General features: G+C 54.5%; 3 protein-coding genes across 3 annotated transcripts in view; 1 reads left to right on the top strand and 2 right to left on the bottom strand.

Moving 5' to 3' along the window:
• Positions 1-111: 111 nt before the first annotated feature.
• On the bottom strand, positions 112-7,036 carry LRRC45 (leucine rich repeat containing 45). Its single transcript, XM_080924074.1, has 18 exons — positions 6,945-7,036; positions 6,469-6,724; positions 6,038-6,099; positions 5,631-5,701; positions 5,233-5,411; positions 5,000-5,128; positions 3,874-3,986; positions 3,579-3,637; positions 3,226-3,303; positions 3,001-3,136; positions 2,853-2,930; positions 2,621-2,732; positions 2,454-2,524; positions 2,043-2,135; positions 1,601-1,693; positions 1,100-1,273; positions 874-1,021; positions 112-585 (listed from the first exon to the last, which is right to left on the bottom strand). The coding sequence occupies exons 2-18, from the start codon at positions 6,686-6,688 to the stop codon at positions 389-391; spliced, it is 2,013 nt and encodes a 670-aa protein (XP_080780200.1). The 5' UTR covers positions 6,689-6,724; positions 6,945-7,036; the 3' UTR covers positions 112-388.
• Positions 7,037-7,250: 214 nt separating this feature from the next.
• Positions 7,251-9,838, top strand: CENPX (centromere protein X). The gene is made up of 5 exons (XM_080923662.1): positions 7,251-7,303; positions 8,901-8,952; positions 9,036-9,089; positions 9,305-9,393; positions 9,470-9,838. Exons 1-5 carry the CDS (start codon positions 7,277-7,279, stop codon positions 9,482-9,484), a joined length of 237 nt encoding a protein of 78 aa, XP_080779788.1. The 5' UTR covers positions 7,251-7,276; the 3' UTR covers positions 9,485-9,838.
• Positions 9,839-11,283: 1,445 nt separating this feature from the next.
• The window catches only part of ASPSCR1 (ASPSCR1 tether for SLC2A4, UBX domain containing), a 35,581-nt gene continuing 22,928 nt past the window's right edge, over positions 11,284-23,936 (bottom strand). The window contains exons 8-16 of the mRNA XM_080923091.1: positions 18,585-18,724; positions 18,330-18,411; positions 17,583-17,649; positions 16,876-16,938; positions 16,460-16,512; positions 11,998-12,049; positions 11,724-11,793; positions 11,477-11,652; positions 11,284-11,387 (exon numbers count right to left, since the gene is read on the bottom strand). Of these exons, the coding sequence (XP_080779217.1) occupies positions 11,374-11,387; positions 11,477-11,652; positions 11,724-11,793; positions 11,998-12,049; positions 16,460-16,512; positions 16,876-16,938; positions 17,583-17,649; positions 18,330-18,411; positions 18,585-18,724 (717 nt within the window). The 3' untranslated portion in view covers positions 11,284-11,373. The remainder of the gene's footprint in view (positions 11,388-11,476; positions 11,653-11,723; positions 11,794-11,997; positions 12,050-16,459; positions 16,513-16,875; positions 16,939-17,582; positions 17,650-18,329; positions 18,412-18,584; positions 18,725-23,936) is intronic.

Raw genomic sequence — 23,936 nt, 5'->3', positions numbered from 1 at the left:
CCCACTACAGAGGTGGCCTTCCTAGTGGCCCGAGAGCAATCAGAGCGACCCAGTAGTCATTCGCGCGGTTGGGGCAACGGGGGCAGAAAGGAACTGGACGAGAATGTATCACCAAGTACAAAAGTTCTGTATTTCCACCCTGTTATTGGGGTGTCTGCTCCCTCCCACCGCTGTTCTGTCCTGTTTGTGGCTCTGGGACTCGGTCGTCTGGGCGCGATGTTGTACGCTTCGTCCCGCCTATTCTAACGGTAAGCTGTGGATGAACAACCTTGGACCGGCAGGAGTGCCGCTGAGCACTGATGTTGACAGATCCTACCCAGCAACTGCAGCTGATGCTTTTGGACCCCAGGCCTGCCCTGGAGAATGGGACGGTTCTTCCCGCCTCCCTTCATTTAGGGGGACTCAAGGCTCTCAGAGGGGACCCCTGCACGTAAGCCAAGACGGCGTTTTGCAGGAAGCTTGCCCTCTGGGCCTCTTCGTCCCGGATGCGGGAGATTTCTGCCTCTTTGAGCCGCAGTTTCTCTCGGAGAGATGCATTCTCGCTCTCTCTGTCCAACAGCGCCTCCCGGTGTTCACTCCCGACCACTGCAAGAGAGAGGCTCAGTAAGGAGGGGGGAGGTAGGTGCCTTGCCTCCAGTGAGGTGGTATGGCTAGCCTTTAAAAATAGCTCTTGGGAGGCAGAGGCAGGCAGACCTCTGAGTTCAAAAGCCAGCCTGGTCTACAGAGCGAGTTTTAGGGCAGCCAGGCTACACAACGAAACCATGTCTCAAAGGAAAAAAAAAAAACGGGGAGGGTTTCGTCTTTAGAGGGAAGACTCCCCCACCCTTACCCCACCCCGGGCCAAACTCAGCTGCTCAGGTGACTTGTGCTAACCTTTCAGTTGACGCTCCAGGGCTGCCACCTTCTCCCTCAGCACCTCCTGGGCCACCAGGTCAGCCTGTATACGGCCCATCTGTTCTTGTAGCTCCAGTCTTACCCTGGCCACTTCAGCCATTTTTTCCTGGTCTTTGTTGCTCAGCTCCTGGGATGGGGTAGGGAAGGGTGAGGTCATGGCCTGGACATGAACCCCTAGCGTCCATGCCCCTTGGTGCCAGGCTACCTGTTGCAGCTCCTCCAGACGCCGCTGCTGTCCCTCCAACTGCAGGTTCAGCTGGCTGGCCCGTGCCTGGGACTCGGCTACCATCTGCTTCTGCTGTACGCAGGTGCCCTGAGCCTCATCCCTTGCCTGAGCCAACAGCCGAATCTTCTCCTCCAGATGAGCAAGTCGGTGTTGCTGTGGGTATGGGAGTGGGTGCCAGACATGAAGGGCTTCCAGTCTGAGCTCGAAAGAGACAGGTGGTCTGCAAGTGGACTTGGCCACCTCTCTGCAGGGACCGAGGACAGGGATTCGTGGTGTCATACAACTACAGGTAATACACTCGTCCTGCATCCAGAACACCTGGACCTAGAGTCGACTCCTAGTCAACTCTACCCCTCACTTCTAGCCTTCCTCTTGTCTGTGAGGTGTAGGAAGCACCACAACCCTGGTCTTGCCCTCTTCAACCAGACACCTTTGCAAGGTACTGTAGTCGGCCCCTGCATATTTGTGGCCAAAGCTCACCTCCTCCAAGCGGGCCTGGTTCTTGGCTTTGATGAGCTCCTCCTCAGCTTGGCCGCGCTCACTGAGTACTGCAGCCTTCATGCGGCTCAGCTCCTGCGTGGCAGATAGCTATCACTAGCCCATCCTTTTGATCCCTACACACACACACACACACACACACACACACACACCAATCCAGGGCTCCTTCCAGACTACTGAGCAGCCAGGCTAGGGAAACTTCTCCACAAGTCTCTTCAGAACCACACAGCCATCTGTTCCTTGCTCACTGAGCCCAGCCTCTACTGCCAAAGAGGCCTGAATGTCATTTTTATTCTCTGACCTTTCGGGGACACTCATGGGTGAATCCTCATACTGAGACCTAACAAGGCTGAGACTAAGAGATCTTCCAGTCCTGAGGCCATGAATACCACACAGCACTTAACCCCAGCCCCAGTGGTCTCACCTCCTCCAGAGACAGCCGCAGGGCCTCCAGTCTCTGAACCCTCTCCTGCATGGCCCTCTCATTTTCCTCCAAATGACGAGTCATGTGATCCACCTGTCCAAATGAGGGAGTCAGGGCTAGCCAACGCCAGCTCCCCTACCCTCACCCCATGAAATCCCTACCCTACAGAGCATGTATCACTTAGCAAAGGCCTGAGAATCCCGGTGGGCACCAAGGACAGAGGCTCTGATCAGGGGCACATACAGAAAGTCCACAGCTGCCTGAACAATGGGCACCATTGCCTGCAGCACCAGCATTACCAACTCAAGGCTGCCCGACCAGGGGCATGCACTGGGAGTATTGCATCACACAGGGCCAGTCTGCAGGCCCCAAGAAGAGACGGGAGAGCCAAGGGCCTCTATAAGACAGCACCTCCTTAGAATGTAGCTTCTCCAAGTCTTCCATATTCTGTTTGGCTCTCCTCTTCTCCACATCCAAGCGTTCTGGAGGCCCAAAGAGGAAGTCTCATGAGTATTCTCTGAGGGTGTCTCGTCCTTGAAGCTCCTTGTCCCCTCAGCGCCAAGCCTGTCCACGCATACCCTCAGCCTGAATAGCACGGATCTTCAACTCGGCCGATGTGTTCGTCAGTTCCTGCCTGGTCAGAAACAGCTGCTCCTGCTGATACTTTACCTTCCGCTCCAGCTCATCCACCTAGGAAGCAGGAGACACTAGAGGAGGCTTCACCCAGTTCTGCTACATCACCCTGGGCTCTTTGGGTAGCTGGCTCTATCTCCATTTTGGCCATATCCCTCAAACCCACGCCCCTCATACCTGGCTTCTAAGCAGCAGGTTCTTTTCATTGGCGGCCGACAGGTCCCTGAGCAGCTTGGACTCCCGATCTGCAGCTTCCTGAGGGAGAAGGGCAAAGGTTAGGCCACTGTCACTCACTTCCACCCACCAACCAATGCCCAGTTCCTACCTGCTGTTCCAGCCTGCGTTCCTTCTCCTGTCTTTGGGACAGGCTCTGCCGTTCCTGGTCTGCTGCGGCCAGCAGCTGTCCCAGGTCCTGGGCCTTCTGTTCTGACAGAGCAAGAGCAGCCTCTGTCATCTGCAGCCTACGAAGAGGAAGCTCGTCCTCAGTCTGGCAAAGGTCAACTGCTCTCACCCCTGCCAAGCCTCTATTCAAACCCCTCCTCTGCCTTACTTGGCTTTGAGGGCATTGATGATGGACTGTCTCTCATTGAGGGCCTCCTGAAGCTGCCCAATCCGTACTGCTGATGCCCTGTGGACAGAGAAGGGGTTCTGGGAAATCTTCCCTCAGCCACGGCGGCAGCTGTTGCTCTCCACACCATCCCCAGTGCACCAGGTACAGAGCCAAGCACTCCACATCTGCCACTAACTGGCGGCCCACTTGCTTGAAAGCAATGACCTTGTTCGCTGGCCTTGTAACAGACAGGGCTCAGGTGAGGTCACACTCCAGTCAGAAGCCAGGCACTGAGACGCAGGTACCCAAGCTGAGCTGTGGTTCTACCTCCTGCAGTTCCAGGGCTCGCTCACCGGCTATCTCTGGCCATCTCTTCTCGTTGCTTATCTATTGTCTCCATCAAATCCAGAAACTGGGGACAAAGGCAGTCAAACACCATTAGAAGCAGAGCCTACCCAGGTCAGGGACAGGACCTGCCTGGACGAAGGACTCCTGTTGCTCTCAGCTCTGAGGTGACGTCAGCATACAGGAGGTGGGTCCAGGAGGTCACCTTGGCCCTGGCTAGCCTTGGCTCAGAGGCCTGGAAGATAGATATACCACAAGGGGAAGGGAGAAAGGAGCCAACTCAGGGTTAGTGAGGGCACTCACCTGCTTGGACTTCTCTTCCTGAAGGTGTTGAACCTCCTTGCTAAGGACCTTGGTGCGTGTTTGGTTCTCCCGAAAGGCAGTGAGTCGGTCCTGGTTGTGGTTCATGGCTTGCTCTGTCAGAAAGTGCCATGTTATCCACTGGGCTCGACACTAGGGGCAATGGCTAACCCTGTCCTGTGCTGCCTGTGTCTGGGAGTTGGTCATCAGGGAGCCCACCCGAGGATGGCAACACATCCACAACACAACAGAAATCCCTACCCAGTTCCCCTCTGGTGAAGCTGCTGTACTACCCCTAAAAGATGAACACTTCCTGGGCCATCTGGCCTCCTCAAAAGGTCAAGGGGTGTATGACTTTAAGAGCAGGATGCTTTCTTCTGAAAAGACTGACATCTCTGGATCCCATAGGCTCCTGAGGCAGGGTCAGAGCCAGCATGGGCTACTTAGCAAGGCTGTCTTTCCCACACACCAGAAGCTCGAACATAAAACAGCTGCAGGGACTAACTCCACACAGAAACAGGGCTGGGAACAAGACATTGCAGATGACAGAAGATGCAGGCACAGCCAGCAGAGGCGGTGGCTCTGCAGCAGGAAGTATGAAGAAGGCTGGGGTCTAGGACAACTCCAGTCCTGGAAGTTCAGTGGTAACATGTGACAAACTTCTGAGCCTGAGGCCAGGATATCATTGAGAAGGACTCAAGATTCATAGGCAGAGGTGAAAGTGAATTCTGACATAAAGTCAGCACAGCCCTACCACCCCTACCATATCCTCTCCCTCTCCCTCTCAGGTGGATGAGGAAAATACCAAGAAGCCTCCCAAGCTGAGGCTCTGGCCACCTGATGGCTGTCAGCTACAGGGCCTTAGGCTCTTACCTGTGAAATCTGCACTTCTGACTACATATGTGCTAAGCTATCAGTGAACATATAGGTAAAGCCTTGTGTAAGCACCAAGAAAGCTGCCTACCTTCAGCCGCTTCCCCCCCACCCTTGACCTACGCTATCTGCTCGTATTGTGAGCCACCTTGTCTTGAGCCCTGAGCCACAGCCTTCTGTGATTGATCATCTCCTGTTAAAGGGCTTCATGCCTTGCTCCAGCTTGTAAGAAGCTAGCAGCCCTGAGTGCCCATACCAACAGCTCTCAGGATGTCGCTAGGGATGTTGTTCCCAGCCAGGTCCAGCTTCCACAGTGTTCTGTTGCTGGGGAGACAGTTCACCAGGGCCCGGCCCCCCAGGAGGCCAATGTTATTCCAGCGCAGGTCTGGAAGGAAAGCTGTTGTCATTCAGTTGCATGGAAGTGCTGGCTCAGCCTAGGATACACTCTTTGGTACTTTATTGCCCGTGGCAGAATCCAGGAGACCTCACCCAGCTGTTGGAGGGTAGTGTTGCCCTTCAGGGCCAGGGCCAGCTCCTCTGCTCCCTTGTGACTGATCTGGTTGTTTCTGAGGTCCAGTTGCCGCAGAGTGCTATTGGCTGCCAGACCTCCACAGAACATGGCGAAGGCATCTTCCCATGAGCCGAGGTTGTTCCACTCTAGGGTGAGGCTACAGGAAAGGTGGACACAGGTTTTTGGTTCAGCAGATGACTCCTCCCACGGAGTCTGGGGCACATGGAAGGCAAGGATTAGCCAGGTTATTCCCTACCAGTGGGGGGCAGAACATTTGTAAGTGGTGAGAAGTGAGCTAGACACAGGACTGTGTTCTCGGGGCCAACCCTAAGCCTCACACTGAGGAGGCTGTGAGGTATAGGCGAGGCCTACGTACCTCTGAATAGACTTGTTCTGTTGAAGGAGCTTTCCTAGAGCCTCTGCTCCTGTAGCTCGGAGGTTGTTGCCCTAAAAAAGGAACATCATGGCGAGTACATCCTGGCTCGGAATACCACATGCGAGCCACACAGACTCCAGGCAGTGGGGAAGGCCAGGAGGTATCTCTCTGGACTTTAGCAGCATCCTGAGCCTGGTCCTTTGGAGTTTATGTGAACACTGTTGAAATGGGTGTTTGCCTGAAACAACACACTGCCTTTAAGACACTCCCCACACCCATGGACTTCCTCAGAGTGCAGTCAGGAGGCCTTGGGTATTGTGAACTCTTACAGACACAGCCTGGCAATTGTCAAGACATAGGTCTCTGGCTTTCTCTCTCTCCAATGCCCAGGGTAATGGCCTGCTCACCTTTAGATCCAGATACTGCACACTGGTATTGGCACACAGCCCTTGGAACAGCAGTGTGGACCCTGTGTAAAGGTAGTTGGAAGAGAGGACTGTCACTGGAGGGCTACATCAGGGCTGCTACTCAGATAGTGGTACTTTTTTTTTTTTTGAGCTTGCCAGGCCTGAACTTTGTCAAGCCAGCATGGGGAATCGTGAAAGCTGGAAACATTAAGGCTTTCCTATTACAGTGATAATGATCTCTACTTCCAGGTTTTGGAAAAGAATAAGGTGCAGAAGAAATAGAGGAGAAAGCAAAGATGCCTGGACACAGACTTTTCTGCTTACAGCTACCCAGGCCAAACAAAACCAGGACACCCGTCCTGAGGCCAGCCTGGAGGCAAAGGGTTTGAACCCCATTAAGAAGTTTCAAGTGAGGAGGCCATTGGCCTCACCTTCCTCACTCAGCATGCAGTCGCTGAGGACAAGCTCCTTCAACAGCGTCTCCTTATGCAGCAGCTTGCCAAGGGCCCTGCAAGTGTCCACCGTCAGGCTCTGAGTAGTCAGGTCCAGTCCGCCCCTCGGAAGCTGGTGCAGTTGCTGCAGAACAGCCTCCTGGGGTTCAGCCCCACTCTCCTTGCACAGGCGGTTGTAGGAGCGCCGGAACTCCTCCATGTCCCCGAATGCTGACAAGGCCTCGCAAGCATGCCCCTAGAGACAGGATACACCTTAGCTTGCTAGACCGATGGTTAGTAGCTCCTTTCCCTAGGGCGTGTACACGGAGGTGAGCTGAGCCGGCCCTATATAAGGGGAGGCCTTCAAAGGTGGAATAGAAAGGAGGTTGGAATCACTCGAAGAAGGGGTTTGGAGATAGGGAGAGTCGGATCGCAGAGAACTGGCCTAGAAGAGCTGGTAGACGCGTTGCACGTACCCTAGTCCGGCCCTGCGGCCCCCAGCCCGCCCTCGCGACGTAGCCTCGGGTCGCTGGTGTGGCAGGACGCGGTTCCTCGCGCCTCAGTATCCAGGAAGAGTGTGGCGCGCCGGGAAGAATAGGAACTACAACTCCCAGGAGGCATTGCGGAAGGCGTTGCTATCTGTAGACCAATGAAAGCGAAAGGCGGGCTTGTCTGGAACGCAAGCCCCGGTAGGGGAACGCTTGGATGATTAGCTGCTGGGATTGGGGGCGGGACTTTAGGGTCGCGCTTCATATTCATTGGTTGGGATGTGGAAGGGTTCTGGAGAGCGCGCACTGAAACTGTGGCCATGGAGGAAAACAGTGGCTTCCGGAAGGTGAGGCCTCTGGCATAGTGGCCGGCTCTCTGGGGCATTGCGGATCCCCGCGTGACAGTCATGCGTGCTCGAAGTCAGCCTTATCGCTGGGCTACTGTGTCTTTGATGGGGGTCCGGCAGCAGTGTTGGAGCAGCCCGCGAGCTCTGCGGCTGCACCAAGCGGGTGTGTACATTAACATGCCGGACGGTTACAAGGGTCTTCCCAGGACGGACCACACGGCCTTTCCAACTCGGCCGATGCGAGTGTGCGGGGCACACTGATGCGAGCCTCCACTGCTTGGGCCGAGGTCATTTCTCACTAACAGGTTTGCGAAGACTGGAGGGAAACAGAAGCGGAGGCGTTCCGTTCCATAATGAGTGGTGCGGTGAGGGGTCAGCTCTTGGTATCAAGCCCTGTGCAGAGTTCAGGCTGGCCTCCACACTCCGTTCAGTACTTTAGAGTTTTGGGGGCTTTGACCATGACCGGAGTTGAGGGATCAGGCTGTTCCAGGAAAGAGTGGCAGGAGGAACGGCAGGTTTTACCGGAACCCTGCCCTCCAGCAGTCACATCCACTCTTAAATGAAACAGCCTGCGGAGCTGTAGTCTAGTCCTGTGCTTTAGCTGGCTCTCTGGCATGGGCTTCCGCCCAGGTGCTAGCAGTCAGTCAGTTGGAGGTTCTGGGGGCGCGAAAGGGGCGGGGAGACCAGCAGGTGGCGCTGCTCTCACGTAGTCATTCGTGGACTTTCCTGGCCCAGCCGACAAGTTCACCTGTGCCTGTGTCCATTCCCACCCATGCGGCGAGTGGGTATCATGGCTTCCATGTGGCTGACGCTCGTGAATCTAAACTCACCTTCCTTTGTAGACCACTCACTAATAGAGTCAGGGGTGCCTTTTCCCCAGCCATTTCCTATTCTGTTCTTGCACTAGGTAAACGTGACTGATCTCATGGCTTCACAAACTGCAGATGCTCAGGGGCTCTTCATGGCTCACCTTAGGTGTCCTCACTGAATTTCTAGGCCTCTGGATTCTCACTCATCTCCACTTCACACACTGTCACTAACCTTTCAGGGTGCCAGGCCAATCTCTTGCCGCCGCTGCCACCTGGTACTCTTATTGCATCGTTGTGGCTAGGGTCTCTCCAGACCTAGTCTACGAGTGTCTTCCCATAATCAGTGCTGTCTCCCCCTTCAGAACCAGAACTGACTTCCAACTTCTTGCCAAAGAAAGCTCAAGGGTTCTTGGGCATATGTCCACCCACCCACCCCTCCAGCCACAAGCCCAGCTTAACTTCCTGTGTGAGTAGATCTAAGCCAGGATTGCCAAAGGGCTCAGCATTCCTCAAGGCTGCCACCCCCCCCCCCATCTGCTGGGGCATTATCTCACCGCAGTAAAGGAGGAGCATTGTCCCTCAGCTCCCAGGATTGGAAATGTCACAGGACTTTCTCCTGTCTCTTTTGTGTTCCCTTGTCCCTATGGGAAAGTCTCTCAAGCTTCTGAAATTCTCCCCTCAAAGCACAGCCGGCTTCATCCTCTCAACATAGGAAGAGGCCCCACAACAGCACTGTTCCTAGCTGGGAAGTTACAACTAAGCTCCACTGACTCTATCCCTCCTTCCAGGAACTGGTGAGCAAACTACTCCATCTGCACTTCAGAGACTGCAAGACTAAAGGTTTGGGCACCAATGGGGTGGGGAAGAAGGTGGGGCACAGGGAGGCAAGGGAGGCTGTCCTGCAACCTGCCCTTTTTCTCCAGTCAGCGGGGATGCACTGCAGCTCATGGTGGAGTTCCTGAGGATTTTTGTGCTAGGTGAGCCAAGGGCTCCCAGAAAGATGGGAGTTCCTTATTTTTCAATAAACTACGGTTTTTCTCAGCTACCACCAATCCTAAGTCCTGTCCCTGAAAAACTTACCCAAGAGCCACCTAGGCCCCCTCTGAGGGTTGACAATGGGTGCAGGGGACCCAACAAAGGCAGGGTTAAAGCTGCCCCGCTTCCCCCAGCTTATTTCATGACATTCCACCAGAGGCTGCTGTCCGTGGGGTCTGTCAGGCCCAGGCAGAGGACCTAGATATCGTGGATGTGGACCAGCTGGAGAAGGTGCTCCCTCAGCTGGTACGTGGGTGGGGCAGTCTGCAGCTCTCCAGGATGGTGCCTATGTGGTCACTTAGAGCCCATTTCTCCTTCATAGCTCCTGGATTTCTAGAATTCCCCTCCTGTGGCCTGCAAAGTCTAGTGAATCTACACCACCATCAGCACCTAGTTCCTGACTCTCCAGCTTCCAGAAGATCCCAGCAGCTGTCACCCTTCCTAGCTGTTGCCTCTCAGAGTCCCCAAGACAGGTGCAGGGAGAGGTGAACCAACCTGCCTCCAGACTGAGCGCGTGCGCGCTCACACGCACACACACACACACAACATTATAAACAAACCAGCTGCTGGTGGTGCCTCCTTCTTGCCACCCTACATCAAAGCTGCTGTGTAGCCTTTTAACCACCTGACCCCCCACCCCCAGGATGCCTCCCAGAGCTGTAAATTTGTTCTTACAAAGCAACGTCAATAAATCAACACCATCTCTCTGAGGCCTGCTTTCTCTTTGCCATTAATCACCCAAGTCTAGTTGTTTCAAAGTCTGAGCCCCATGCTCCCTTCCACCCATCTCAGTGGGACGGATGCAGAGCTCAGAAAGGACAGCATAACAAACAGCATGTGTGCACATGTGTGCACATGCTGCAGTAAAACGGGAGCCGGCACACATGTGGCTGGTTCCCTTGGAAAACGCTACTCCTGCCACAGGCCATGGCAACTTCACTAGTAGGCAGTGGGGTCCAAGAATGCTTTTGTGAACCAGTAACGGCCCACTGGTGGAGGCAGGACCAAGATACACAAGGTGAGAAGACCTGGAGATGTGCCTGGGCCTGACCTGTGGCCACACTGAACTTTGACCCTGCCTGACTGTAGGCTGCACACAGGTAAGGGGCAGGCTGTGCCCTCAGGTGCAGCTGTGAGCCTTCCCGGAAGCCCAGTCCAGGCTTGAGCCCCTGATGACCACCAGGCCCTGGCAGGCCCATTCTCAGGGAACATGCTGCTGTCTAGCTGAGTGGTGGTGGCACACGCCTTTAATCCCAGCTCTCAGCAAACAGAGGTGAGTCTCTGTGAGTTCAAGGATAACCTGATCTGCATAACCAAGTCCAGGACAGCCTGGGCTCTGTAACACACAGAAACCAAACAAACAAAGCAGATCATGTATGGTGTTTTGCTACCTGCTACAAATAGTGTCCTTGTAGGTCTTAAGAGTCCCTTACTGGAGCTTGAAAAGTTCCTGTGTCAGAGTCCAACGTGAAAACTCAATGGTGCACTCAGGAGTTAGGAACCAGCTACCCAACACTGAGAACCATGTGTGTCGGTTGAATGGTAGAAATTGAAGTGGGAGGTAAAGTAAGGAAAGGCACAATATGAAAGGACAACTACTATTCTCACAGGGCCTAGAACAGACTTGAGGGCAATCTCTGAATGGCCAGCCTGGACTGAGCTGGGTGGACAGAACTGCTCGAGTGCCAGAGACCCCATACCCCACAGACACACACACAGAGAAAGTACCTGGGTTCCAAGCACTGAAGGGTGGGTGGGAAATGAGACCTTCAGGAAGAAGCTGGCTGGTGGACAGCTCCAGCCAGCGTAAGTGCTAGAACTGGACTGCAGTCCCCACTGAACATGGAGAAAGGTTACCAGAACACCCAGGCCAGGCACAGCCAAAGGCAGCTTTGTAAGGAAGGCTTCCACCTACACTTCTGTCCAATTTGTAAAGGGCTAAAGAGGTCAGATACAAATGAAGAGAAGCTGGCTTGCCCAGGTTTCTGGCCTTCTCAGACCCTTCAGAGATCCCTCAGTTTTTCAGAAACAGGAACCCCCTGTGGTTCAGCCAAACTCCCAGGGTTCTTCAGTGGATGAGACTGAGCTAGAGGGAGGCCTGAGGGCCTCTTCTGCAGAAAAGAAAATCCAGAGAGCTTTGAGAGAAAGCGCGACTTTTTATTCCTGCTCGGGGTGGGTGGGGGTAGGGTCCTGTGGCTGAAGATGGGCATCTCCAGGCTGGTAGTCTCACCTCTTGCTGGCTGTGATGCAAACACAAAAATGATCACAAGCCCCTGGGTTCCTGCCCAGCCACCCTGCCCTACCCAGCTAGTCCATGACAGGCAGGCACCTGGCAGCTTCAGCCACTTGGGCACTTTGCCCAGGCTTCTCTTCACAGGCTGGGCTGTCCCTTGGATGGGCTCTGGGGGCCCCAGTGCCCCCTCCTCAGCGATTGGCTCAGATTCCAGGGACACAGGGTCAGGGGCTGGCAGCAGGGGTGGGGACCCGGCGGCCCGGGACATACACCTAGGGGTGAGAGGCCAAGGCCAGGTGGTGGGCACAGCCTTGGAGGGGCTCCCAGCCCCCCAGGAACTTACCTGGCCACCAGCACATCAGCTGTAGATGGGGAAACGGTGTGTTCTAGCAGCCCAGGTTCCAGGTAGAGACCTTCAGAAGTCAGAGCCTACCCTCAGCTACAGATGAAACCTGTACGTCCACCCACACGCTGCCAGTGGCGTGTGGCTAGGCAGGTGCCCCGGGGAGGTGTGGGTCCTGGGCTGCAGCCTCCCAACCCATTTAAGGACCTCAGTGAACACCTTGCTCCTGGCATCAGGAAAAGTGAGATTCAGGGTGGGTCCTGCTGTCACTCACCTGTTGGTTCTTCAGCTCCGAAGTGCACAAGCGCAGCAGGGAAGAGGTTTGCCTGCAGGAGGGACAGGGAGCAGGGGGGCTTAGAGGGCCAAACAGGTGGTGTTCCTCTAGCATTCTACCCATCATGGACCACCAGACAGCAGAGTAGCAATTAGGAGTCCCACATCTCATTTGTGAGAATGGTGTCCTTCACGCCTGACGCCTGTCCCACTGCCCAGCTGTGGCACCAGCAAACTGTCAGTGTCACTTGAGTTTATGACTCAGGCACATCTGGCCCAGGAGGTAAGAGGAGGAAGACATAGGGCTGGGGGGGGGGGTGTCTGGGTCTTCCAGCCTGACACTGTCTAGGACCAGAAGTGGGAAAGAAATCTGTGCCCCTGCCTGTTGACATACAACCCCTCCCTCTGCTTATGCAAAAACAACAAACAAACAAACCCACAGAAAACCAAAACAAAACCGGAGTGAGGGGCTATGGGTAGGAGTGTCTCTGAGGTTAGGAATGTACGCAGAGCCACTTGGAGACAGGAGTGTCCTAGGGGAACAGGCCCAGGCATGAAGCAAAGGGCTCTCAGAATCAAGCTGCTTTAGAGATGCCCTGAGCTGAGAGAAGCTTCCTTGTGAGACACACCAGTCTAGGCAGGGTTGTTAACACTGTACTAAGAAGGAAGCCAGAGCCAGGCAGGACCAGCCCAAGCTCCTCCTGTCCCACCCAAACAAGGACAGCCTTGAAAACACAGCTGAATGCCTGGATCAAAGGCCACTAAACCACACCTATCCAAAACCACACCAGCACCGAATCTGCTGGTGCCACAGCTGGGCAGTGGTGAAGTTGGGGCTCCTAACTGATGCTTTGCTATCCCATGGTCTACCTATCCAAAGTGGCAGAGGGTATGAGGTTTTTCTGCAGGGATTGGTCCTACTTTCGTGGGCACAGGTATTGTGGGGTGGGAGCATGAAGTAGACAAGGTTGCCTCCTCTCTGACACCACTGGACACAGACTTTGAGGCCTCTCTGCAGGGTGACAGTACAGCCCAGGGCTGCAGAAGCCCAAGAGGCCCTAGTATCACACATCTGAATGTTTTCCTCTTTTTTAGACTTTGTGCCCAAGGGAGCTGGGGGCTGGGGCTAGCTGACGTGGTCAAAAGCTGAGGGCAGCCAGGAGTCTGGCAGGACCTAGGAAGGGGCTGCAGCTGCAGGCTGAGGGCATTCTTTCCGTGCGGCTCCAGGCTCCTGTGAGTGCCACAGGCTGGAGGGGTGGGCGGGGTGGGTGGGGTTGGGGGATGTTAAAAGATTAATAAGAGCAAGCTTCAAAGGCCAGGCCTAGGAACGCTGAAACCTCAGCCTCCAGCCGGCAACAGAGGGACACAAACAAGGGCGGTGAATGCTTTGAAACGCAATTGTGAGGCCTGCGATCAAAGCAGCATGAGAAGAGGCCTGTGGGGTGGGCGGGGGCTGCCCTAGTGGCCCTGGGAGGGCGCCTGTGGGGTGGGCGGGGGGCTGCCCCTAGTGCCCCTGGGAAGGCGCCAGAAGGAAGCCAGGGATCCAAGCAGGGACAGGGGGAGGACAGTGCTAGGGCCTTCCTCGGTCCTTACCTCCAGAGCCACCTTCTAATACTTCTGCCAGTAACTGAGTAGTGTTCTCAGGCAGCCTGGGGCCCACTCTTTCTAGCACTTCCGGGAGCCTGGCTACAGCACCCACAAGGTCTTGTCTGTTTTCTACCACCACTAGTCAAGGGGGCTCCCCTTGGAAGTGACTGAGGAGGCAGCTGCCATATGGCAGCTCCAAGGCACTTGGGAAGCTGTGGGCTCTGTCCCCAAATGCCCACACCCAGCCTTAAGTGAAGAGGTGAGGACAGTGGGTTGACATCAAGCTGATCAGTTTTCAGAGGAGACTGGTCCTTACTATGAACCTAAGGATAAGCTTTCCCACACTATTCTATCTCCTTCTACAACTGTCAACTGCCCCCTGCTGCTGGATCACCTCAGACAAGGGCTTCTGCCCTCCTCAGCACCAAAGGAACAGCCCATCAATTTATTCATGCCTCAAAGGCAAGGCTGCCACTTTCTTCTTTCTCCTCAGGACCAAACAATCCTATAAGAGGCCAAGGCTGCCCTTTTTTTTTTTGGGGGGGGGGTGACTTTTTGAACTGCCTGCCTGCTCTAAGCAAATACTAGGCATTGCCAGGATCAAGCCTGTCCAGGGGAGGGAGCAGCAGGCCAGCCTGCTGTTAGTGTCTCCTAAGGGAGAGTGGGCTACACTCCAATGGCAGGGGACAGGGAAGTCCTGTTTCCTCACAGAGTGAGCATCAAACTCTGGCATTGTCCTGTCAGCAGCAGAGTCCAGGGCCTACCTCACTCCTTACCTCTTCCTCTCTCAACTTGAAGATAAGATACCCTCAACTTGGGGCAGGAAGTCAGGAGAGTACGGGGAAGGGGGAAAGAATCCTTTCCTACAAAAGGGTCTTCTAGCCCCCTAAGACCAGCTCTTCAAGAACTCACCATTCTTTCAGTGCCTGCTGGAAGCTGAAACTCTTGCCCACTGGCTTGGGGTCCCAATGGAAAAGGGAAGGTTAGACCTTCTGCTTACTGCACAGCCCCCACTGGGCCACTATGCCCCCCCCCCCCAGGAACTGAACAGGCCAGGATTCTAAGCTCTAACTGACCCATTCTCCCTACCCTTACTACAGACAACATAGAAAATGCAGTGGAACAGACTCGACCACCTAAATACAAGATTCAACCTACACCCCTCCCCTTAGGCCCCAGGACTACTTAGAGCTCAGGGGGAGGGATGAGGGTGGCATCTGACCAGCAGTTCCCAGAACACACCTACAGGGCAAGAAAGGCAAGACCTCTCCAAACTTCAGAAAGCACAGCAGCAGGCCAGGTGGGGCTGGGCACAGGATGTCTAGGCTTTTCCCTGCTTTGCCTGTCTTCCTTCCCGATGGCACCAACAAAACACTACTGATCTCCTAAACCTTGAGCAAGAGGGTGAGCTGGAGCACAGCAAGGAGCCAAGGGCTCAGGCCCAAAAAATTCACAGTGCAGATTGGGCTCTGCACCCCACCTCTTTGTGGTTTAGTCCTTCCTGCCCCCATGCCCTTCAAAAGCCCCTGCTCTCCTGGGCTAGTGGCATCCCACATGGTTGAATATAGACCCGTGGGCAGCAGTGCCCAGCCCTGCCGAAGATGAGAAAGCTGCAGCTTCAAGGGCTGCTTCCTGCTCACCTACCAGAGGGGAGCAGGCTTCTTTCCCTCAGCAGCAGGAAGGGATGCCACCCCTTGGGAGGCCCTGTGGCTCCAGACAGAGCTGATGGAGGAAAGGAGCCGGCTGCTGGTAGCAAGGGCAGCATGTCACCAGGAATCAGGCAAAGGCGGGTGAGAGGCACCCTCTGGCTTGGGGAGAGGGCATGTGAATCCAGACTAGGGGAGGGGCCTAGGGGCTGGCCCTCAATCCCAAAGCATCTTCCAGATTCAATGTTTATCAACAAGCTGGCCAGGGAGGTAGGGAGGGGCAGAAATGAAGAAAGAGGGCCGGCGCCTGGAGGTTCATAAGTCAAGAAGGGAATCACAGGGTCTCAGGCCCGTTCTGGGGTAGCTCCCTGATTTCCGTTACTGCAGAGCCTTGTGGCTGCAACTTCTTCCCTCAACAGTCCCTGGTGAGCTGCCAGCCTGCTCCCTGCCCTGTCTCACCCCAATGGTGGCAGCTCTAGACAGCTAGTGGAGCCTGTCACCCCCAACCCAGACCTCTGTAGAGGCTTTCTGGGCACCTCTGTTGTTAATTAAAATATCTAAAGACTTTGAAAAGGAAACTGTTAGACTAGAGGGGCTAAGGAGGCCCCAGCTGCTCTCCTAGAGGGGTAAGAGACAAGGCATTCATTCCAATTGGCTCTGCAGGGTGCAGGGTCAAGTAGCCTCTGCCTTGGAGATCTTAAGGCCTCCAGAGGCCCCATGGAAAAGCCTGGGGCTGACCATGGCCCTCCTACCAGAGACTGGCAGGGTTCTGAGGAAAGGCTGAGCTCCTGAGGAAAGTGGCAGAGCTAACAGCCATTAGCTATTAATGGGAATGTTAAGGACCCCAGCCCTACTGAGGCTCTGTGCCACTCACTCCTAGATCAGGCTGCCAGGCCTCTTTTTCACCCAGATGCTAAGGAGCTGGTGTCATCCAGCAGCCCAGGGGCCAGGACCTCCAGGCGGCCCCAGCTGAGGACAGCAGGCCAGCTAGTTGGGCAGGCCCATCCCCACCCCGGGGCCAGGCAGGAAGCGGAGGAGGCTGGAAAGCCCTGTCAGAAACGACTTCAGAGGCGTGTTGCTCCCTCTGAATTCACCGGCTCTAAAAGGCTTTATTACCCACCACAGAGCCTGCCAGGGCTCTCCTTCCCAACCCAACCGCAGCATGGCGCCCTGCCCTCCCAACACACCCAGCACAGCCAGCCCCAGCAGCACCCATGAGGCAATTGGTACCTGAAAGAGAGTCAGCGTGTGGTCATCCAGGACCATTTTGGGTGGAGCAATGACTGTGGAGAGAGGAGGCTGTTAGGACACTGGTAGCCCCAGGTGTCCGGCACACGGGCCTCAGTAGGCACCTGTGGGTCACCTCTCAGGTCACAGGCCGTCCACCCACCTCTGCTGCTCACAGGGGTTCTCGCCACCCTGGTGACAACCCTGTTCCTGGATCCAGTCCCCGTTGCAGCTTGTGCCACAGGGTGAGACTAGGAAAGAGGAGCTAAGCCCTGATATCAACTCCCTGCAAGGACCATAGGGTTGGACAGCTAGACAACTTGGCTTCTGAAGCCAAAACTATCTTAAGTCACAGCCCAGGAAGAAGAGAAGAGGGCTGGTGGCAGACGCAGGCAGAGGCCACTGAGGAGCAGACTTACATAGGTAAAAGGAGAGCTCAGGGTTCCCCAGGTGGCTCCTAACAAAGTCTCGAAGATCCCCCACTGTGGAGAAAAGGGAACAACACTCACTGCTCAAGGTCCTGCTGGGAACCCAGGGACAGTGAGCCCAGGGCCATTCCCAGCAATGCAGGCTCAGCATCCACCCTGTTGGCAGAAGCTAAACCCTGGATGTGAGGATTCCACAAAGCATCCCTGCCACTCCAGATGTTCAGCATGTTAGGAACCACAGTACAAACTGCTTCTAAGAACCCCATGCTGATGCAAGAGAGGCCTGCTTACTGACCGCCATGCCAAGGTAGGCCCACAGCACCCAACTCCTCAACCTGAACCCAGCCAAAGTAGGAACCCCCTCAGGCCTAAAACTACTTCATCCTCACTGTCTTAAAATAGTCCACCAAGGTCCACTCCATCTCTTGTGACTTCGATGGCTTCTTCTCAGAGGCTTCCTACCTGCTCATGTCCCAAACACTCAGAATCATGAGCTCTGGGGACAGGACTGAGCCTCTTTGAGAAGAAGCAGCCCAAGTCCTGGAACCTCAGAGTCACACGAATGTCACATGGAAAAGATGGCAGCCTGCAACTACCCCATCTTCCTAGAGCTCCAAAGGCAGGACCTGTATGTAGTCCTGTGGCGTAGAACAACCCAACAAGGCACAATAGCCCTTCCCAGTACTGCAGGCACTCACCAGTCTCGCTGGGGCGGAAGAAGCCCTGCAGGATGTAACGGTCAGGGAATAGGACCCTTAGTGCCACCTGATAGGAGCAATTGAAAGGGAAGTCAGAGCTACACCCAGCACAGGGAGGGGTCTCCCTGCTCTGTTTCTACTATAGGAATTGTCAGCTACCCCAGGCCTGGTTTTCCCGGTGCTCCTCAATACACCTGCGCTACAAGAAAGGAGTCAAGTACCCAACATATGAACATATGTACCCTAGAAGCTCACCATGTTCACTAAGGCAGCACAATCATGTAACCCTCTCCTGTCTGGAATCCATATCTCTGCCTATACAGTAAATCTGAAGCCAGCCTGGACTACATGAGCCCCTGTCTGAATGAATGAATGAACATAACACATCTGCTCTGATGGTTGGGTGTGGTGCTGTACACTTGAAATCCAATGCTCAGGAGGTGGGGGCAGAGCACTGAGTTCTGAGCCCACCAAATAACAACAACAGAGCAAACAAAAATGAAGACTTTATTTTCAGCGCTTCCCTGGCACGCACAGGCCAGGTGCAGTTCAGTACAGCGATACCTCTATCATAAAATGCTGAGGGAGCGGCTGGTCCTGGGCCGCACTACACAGGACTACCATGATGCCCGCTCAACCAAGGCAAGTCCACATGGTGGTGCTGTACGAGCCTGGGGCTGCCTAACCTATGAACTACCTACCTGTGCCATGTCCTCCCCACAGGAACTTAAGGAAGTCACTGCTTACCTTTGGGTAGCGTTCCAGTTTCTCCTTCATCTGTGCCTCCCTGAAAGCCTTGGTCACTAAGGGGGCTTCTTCCAGACGCTTCCTGTGGTAAAAAGGGCCAGTTCCCAGTCTCAACAGAAAAGCTCCTTAGTCTTGAGCCAGAAAAGCAACCACCTTCCCCCTTGCTCTCCAAGGCCCCAAAGGCTGTTCTCTCCCAAGAGGGGAGGAAGGGACCAGGGGACAGCCAGAGATGACTACAGGTCTAGGAGCACCCACCGCTCACTCTTGAGCTGGGCCAGCCGTCTCCTCACATCATCCACGGTCACTTCAAAGAACTCGTCAGGGACCTCTGCTGGCCAGGGCTGTAGCAAGTCCTCTAGGTCAGGGTGGCACACCACAGGATCTCGGTCAACGGGCTGTGAACAGAGGAATTCAGTTGATATGGCCTCACCATGTATGTGTGCATGCATGTGCCTGTGTCCCCACAGCTGGAACAGCCATGAAGACTCTCCATCCCAGCAAACCATCTCACAACCAGAGGGCCATAGCAGGACTTGGAGCAGTAGTATTCAGAAGTCTTCATCGGGAGATGCTTAGCCCTCAGTGGACAGCAGTGCTGCCCATGGGAACTCAACTTTAGGGAAGACCAGAAGTGTCCTAACATACTTCTTGCCTCAATGGAAGAACCTCATGTTCAGAAACCCATCTTGGGGAGCTGCACCCCTTTTGGAGGCCACGTCAGGGGTTCCAGAAAGGAGGAACAGTGGAAGCCACCAAATTAGAGTGTTGGCAAAAACCCCAGCCAGCTGCCCCTACTGCCCTCTCGTAGTCACAGCCCCAAAGCCAGGCTGACTCCACCTCTCTCTCCCTAGGGAACAAGCTGGCCTTCCCTCTGCCCACCCAGGGACAGAGGAAGGGAAAGCGTCACTCCTAATTGGCATCAATGGCAATGAAAATTACAAGGCAGGCCCGGTCCATTTGCGGTGCCCAGGAGGGTGGGATACCTCCTCTGTGCTGGGGCCACCCCACGGAGCCAGGCCTGACCAAGGTGCCAGTTGGACTGGCAGAGCCTATGTTGGGTCCTGTCCTGAAGAAAAAACAGCTGTAATGCCATGAGCCAGGCCCTGAAATGCTGACAACTTGGGGACAGGTTGTCTGGCTCTAAGAACAAGCTTCGCCTTGCCCTCCAGTAGCCTTTCACATGACAGCCAAGCCGCATACCATCATTCCAAAGATGTCTTCAGGCCCAGGGAGGTTGACCCTAGCCAGGACCAAGGTGCTCACCCTCAGTATACCCACACTGGGTATATTTTGATGCATACCTGTCCCAGATGTCTCCTTAGAAGTCCCCTCATTTGCCACTGTCATAGACACCATAACCCTACAATCTATTAAGCTTTCTTATATTGCTCTAACCACGGAGCCCATCTGACCTCAGGCTACACAGCAGGCAAAGGCTGGCTGAGCCTGGGCAGGGCACCACAGGTGGCTCAGCATGGACCTGGGGGCTTGCCCCTTCAACGTCACAGCTGCAGAATAGCCACCGAAGGCAGTCTGCTCCAGAGGTCTTTACAACATGATGCCATGTGCCAAGCTGCCTCCATGGCCACAGTTTCTGCATTCCAGCAGGGGCACAAACTTGCCCAGGCTCCAGGGGGAGGGCAGAATGTAGGCACATCCAGAGCTACAAGCAGCAGTCTCCATGGACAGCCAGTTTAGGCTGGGTGGTGGCAATCTGGGATCCAAAAGCAAATGTAGCCTCAGGCACTCAGGCTCAAAAAACCAGAGGAAGTCGGGCAGGCTCTCTGGCTGCCAGTTCAGGACTCTCCCAAAGGAACAGCCTGGGGGCAGCAGGGAAGATGGTGGCTTGCTAGTTGCTTCCAGGATGGGCACATAGGGAACATGAGTGTCACACTGTCCTAGGGCTGCTGGATTTAGTCAGAAAAACAAAACTGGCACCTTTCATTGTTTGGACCCTCCTGCTCTTCTCAAGAGAACTGCCTACCACAAAGCACTAGGAGCCCAGGGACCAGGACAGGATAAACAGCCTACTCAGGACAGCTCCGCTGCAGGAGAGCAGCACTAAGAAAGGGTCTACTGGAACCTGCTGGCAAAGGTCAGTCCAAGTGAGCTGTTACAGAAGGGTCCAAGACTTCAAAATCTTCCATGACACCTCACAAGGTCTGCAGCTAGCTGGCAGGAAGCCATCACACTGCCCCAGTGGCAGCAGGGGAAGCCAGGGAGCTCAGAGTGGAGAAGCTCCACCATCCCCACAATCTGCCTAAGACAGCCACTGGGCAGGGAAGGGCTGCAGCAGGACAGCCAGCAGCACAGCGGCCATACCGCTGTCCCCAGCCATGCCTGACCCTGTTTATTCTGTATGCTCTGCCAGTGCCTGACTCCCATCTGCCATCCTCACAGTTTTGCACATGATTCCATCCTAGGTACTTATGGAGATGTCTTTGGTTACAGAATTCATATTTGGAGGTGAGACATGAGGACAAAGAAAAGCACACAGGGACAGCTGTGAAGGACAGTCAAGCCTGACTAGGCCAGAGAGACAACCTGGAGGAGAGGGACGCCTGGGAAGAGATTCCCCAGGACAAGCCGGCTCCTTCAGAACAAGAAGCTCAGTGTAAAGGGCATCTTAAAGAACCTTTCCCCAAAAGGCCTGTGCATGTTGGACCGAAGTCCTCAAAATAAGCCTACGGGGTCAGGTCATATTACGGTTTGCTGTGACTGGTGAGGAAGCTGGCACAGAGTGCCTGAGAAACAGCTGGCTGTAAGTGTACACATAAAGGGTGGATGGCCTCCCTTCCCTGTCTGTGAGGTTATGATGGACAGACATTGGTATGAAAAAGCCCTTACTAAAACCCACACAGGAGGCTTTGACTCCAGGGAACCTAGGAACACAGCAGATTCTGAGTCCTGGCTAGCAGTGAGGATCTTGCACGCTGACCAGAACAGAGGCAAGGTAGGCAGGGAATCGCCAGAAAGAGCTGATCAGGACAGAAAGCAGTCTCCAGGCTGGAGCCACCCGGTCAGACCACTCCAAGCAGAGAAGGAAGAGAGCTCAACGTAGCTGGCCTGCCAGCCCTGGCAGGGTCTTGTGGCCACAGGATACCCTACTCATATCAGAAATGGGCCTGCTCAAGCTTCCCCTTTTGACAGTGGTTCTCCAGAATGAGATGACAGATGAAGAAGACATGTGAACACCATTTAGAGGTGACCTCAGTCTCAGATCTTCCAGCTTCTCCATGAATGGTCGCCTGCTCCCTTTGCTTGCTCTTCCTCAGCCCAGCCGGCGCGCTGACAATGGCTTTGGTGAGAGGGAATGTGAAGCGTTTCCCTTGAGGCTTTGAGCTTACATGAATCACTGCAAGAGGGATGCAGGCCAAACCTCCGAGTTACTCACAGGGCTCAGCCACCCTCAGGAGGGAGGGAGGCGCCTGAGCACATGGACACCATCAAAGGCCCCGGACGGCACAACAGGACACAGTTGTGCCAGAGTGCATGACTGGACTGACTCAGGCTTGGGGGCAGCACAGAGGGGTGCTGCTCCTCTCCAAGACACCTACAAGGAAGCGCCACCCCAGCACACTAATACACCATACTCCTAGGTTCCATTTTCATGTAGATTTTTCTCAACCGCTTAGCTTCTCTACTGTGGATCTGGATTACTTCCATCTCAAAAAAATGACCAAAGCTTTTTTAAAAAAAGACGAGAGTGCAGCCAGGTATGGTGCACACCTTTAATCCCAGCACTCTGGAGGAGGCAGGTGAGTCTCTGAGTTCCTGACCAGCCTGGTCTACACACACACACACACACACACACACACAGGCAGACAGGCAGACAGAGTGCAGTTTCGAACCCTTGGCCGCTGTAGTGGCACATGAGCATGTGGAGCATTTCTATCCCCTCTCTAAAGGAATGGCTAGACCAGGGAAGGGAGAGGGGCCAGGCTGGCAGCAGCTCTGTCCTGGGGGCTCAGGAATAAACCTCCAGGTTGGGTCTAGCGGTACATGTCTATAATCCTAGCACTCAGGAGGCAGAGGCAGAAGGACCTCTATGAGTCCAAGGCAAGCCTGGTCTACATAGTAAGTTCCAGGCCAGCCAAGGCTACACACAAGTCTAAAAAACAAGACAAATAATAAGAGATAAAATATTCAAGATAGGAGCGAACACTGTTACTCAAGTAACACAAGCTGGGACCCAGGTTAGGTGAACAGGTAGGACCCTTGCTCTACTGGACCATCCTCTACTACACCTATCAGTGAGCAGTAGGCCCTGGAGTCCCTCAGTGAAGCTTAATCACCTACAAACAACCAGAAAGGAACTTGGACAGGTAGCTTAGCAGTTAAGATCATGTAGTATTCATATAGAAGACTGAAGTTCAGTCCCCAGGACTCACAGTGGGTGGCCCACAACCTCCTGCAACTCCAGCTCCTCTCTGAGCCAGCATCCTCTCCTGGCATGAGTGGGCACTGCACTGACAAACACATACCCACACACAGATATGCACATATATGCACTGTTGAAAATAAAAATGAGAATGCCTTTAATTCCAGCACTCAGGAGGTAGAGGCAAGTAGAGCTCTGTGAATTTGTCACTAGCTTGGTCTACATAGCAAGTTCCAGGTCAGTCAAGGCTACATAGTAAGACCTAGGCCCAAAACAAACAAATAAATACAAATAAAAAACTTTAAAGCCAAACAAACAACAAAAGCCCAGACACTCAGCTGGCCACTGCAAGCCTGAAGAAGTGGCTTGTAGCTCTCAAAAGAAGAGAGAGAGCTTGGTCCTCAGTGCCTGAGGGCTACCCATGAACACCCAAGCACAGCAGGCCCATGGCCAGTCTGCGAAGATGACAGAAACCCTAGGGCAGAGCAGAACAAACAGAATCAAGAGTCCCCGTCCATAAGCTTCAACCATCCACAGACATCTGCCATCCTGCCCTGCCTGACATTCAGTGGTCCAGGTGGGTATTCTCACTAAGTTTGGCACAACAACCAACTTCATACTTCCCAGCCCCCACAGTCCCCTTCCAGCCCCATTAGTACTAACCAGTCACCAGCCCAGGGTGCAGAGGGTGAAGGCCAGACTGTGTGAGCAGGGTATGTGGGACAGACACGAAGGAAATCCCCTGAGGGGGAGGGGCAGGCCAGCCAGGGGCAGCCAGACCTGCCCAGGAGGACCCAGGGCCTTTGATCAGGGTTGGCCCCTGTGCCAGCTGCTGGGGAGGCTACAGGCATGGGGGTGTGTGTACTGTGATCGGCCTGCAAATGCGTAGAGCTACAAGGCGGCCTCCTGGGCTGTGGAGGGACTTCAAAGGACATGGCCAGGGGGCGCCGGGCAGCCCCAGCCTCTCCCAGAGCCCGGTTCTGATAGCCAGTAAAACTACCTTCTAATAATTAATGTCTGACATCAAAGGCAGGAACCGCCAGGCTCTGTGAACCATCCCGGGCCTCAGCGAGGACCTGCCTGTATTTTATCCTGTCTCTTTCTTCTGAGTCTTTATTTAAATCCAAAAACCACACACAGGCAAAACATTAATGGGAAACTTGGAAACTCTTTTTGATTACTAAAGTGCACCTTTGAAGTTCTCCAAAAAAGTTCTGTTTTGTTCC

The sequence above is a fragment of the Micromys minutus genome, assembly GCF_963924665.1.
Source record: "Micromys minutus genome assembly, chromosome: 10".
NCBI classification, from domain to species: domain Eukaryota; kingdom Metazoa; phylum Chordata; class Mammalia; order Rodentia; family Muridae; genus Micromys; species Micromys minutus.
Note: the sequence above shows the minus strand (reverse complement) of the source record. Positions and strands in the feature narration are given on the sequence as shown.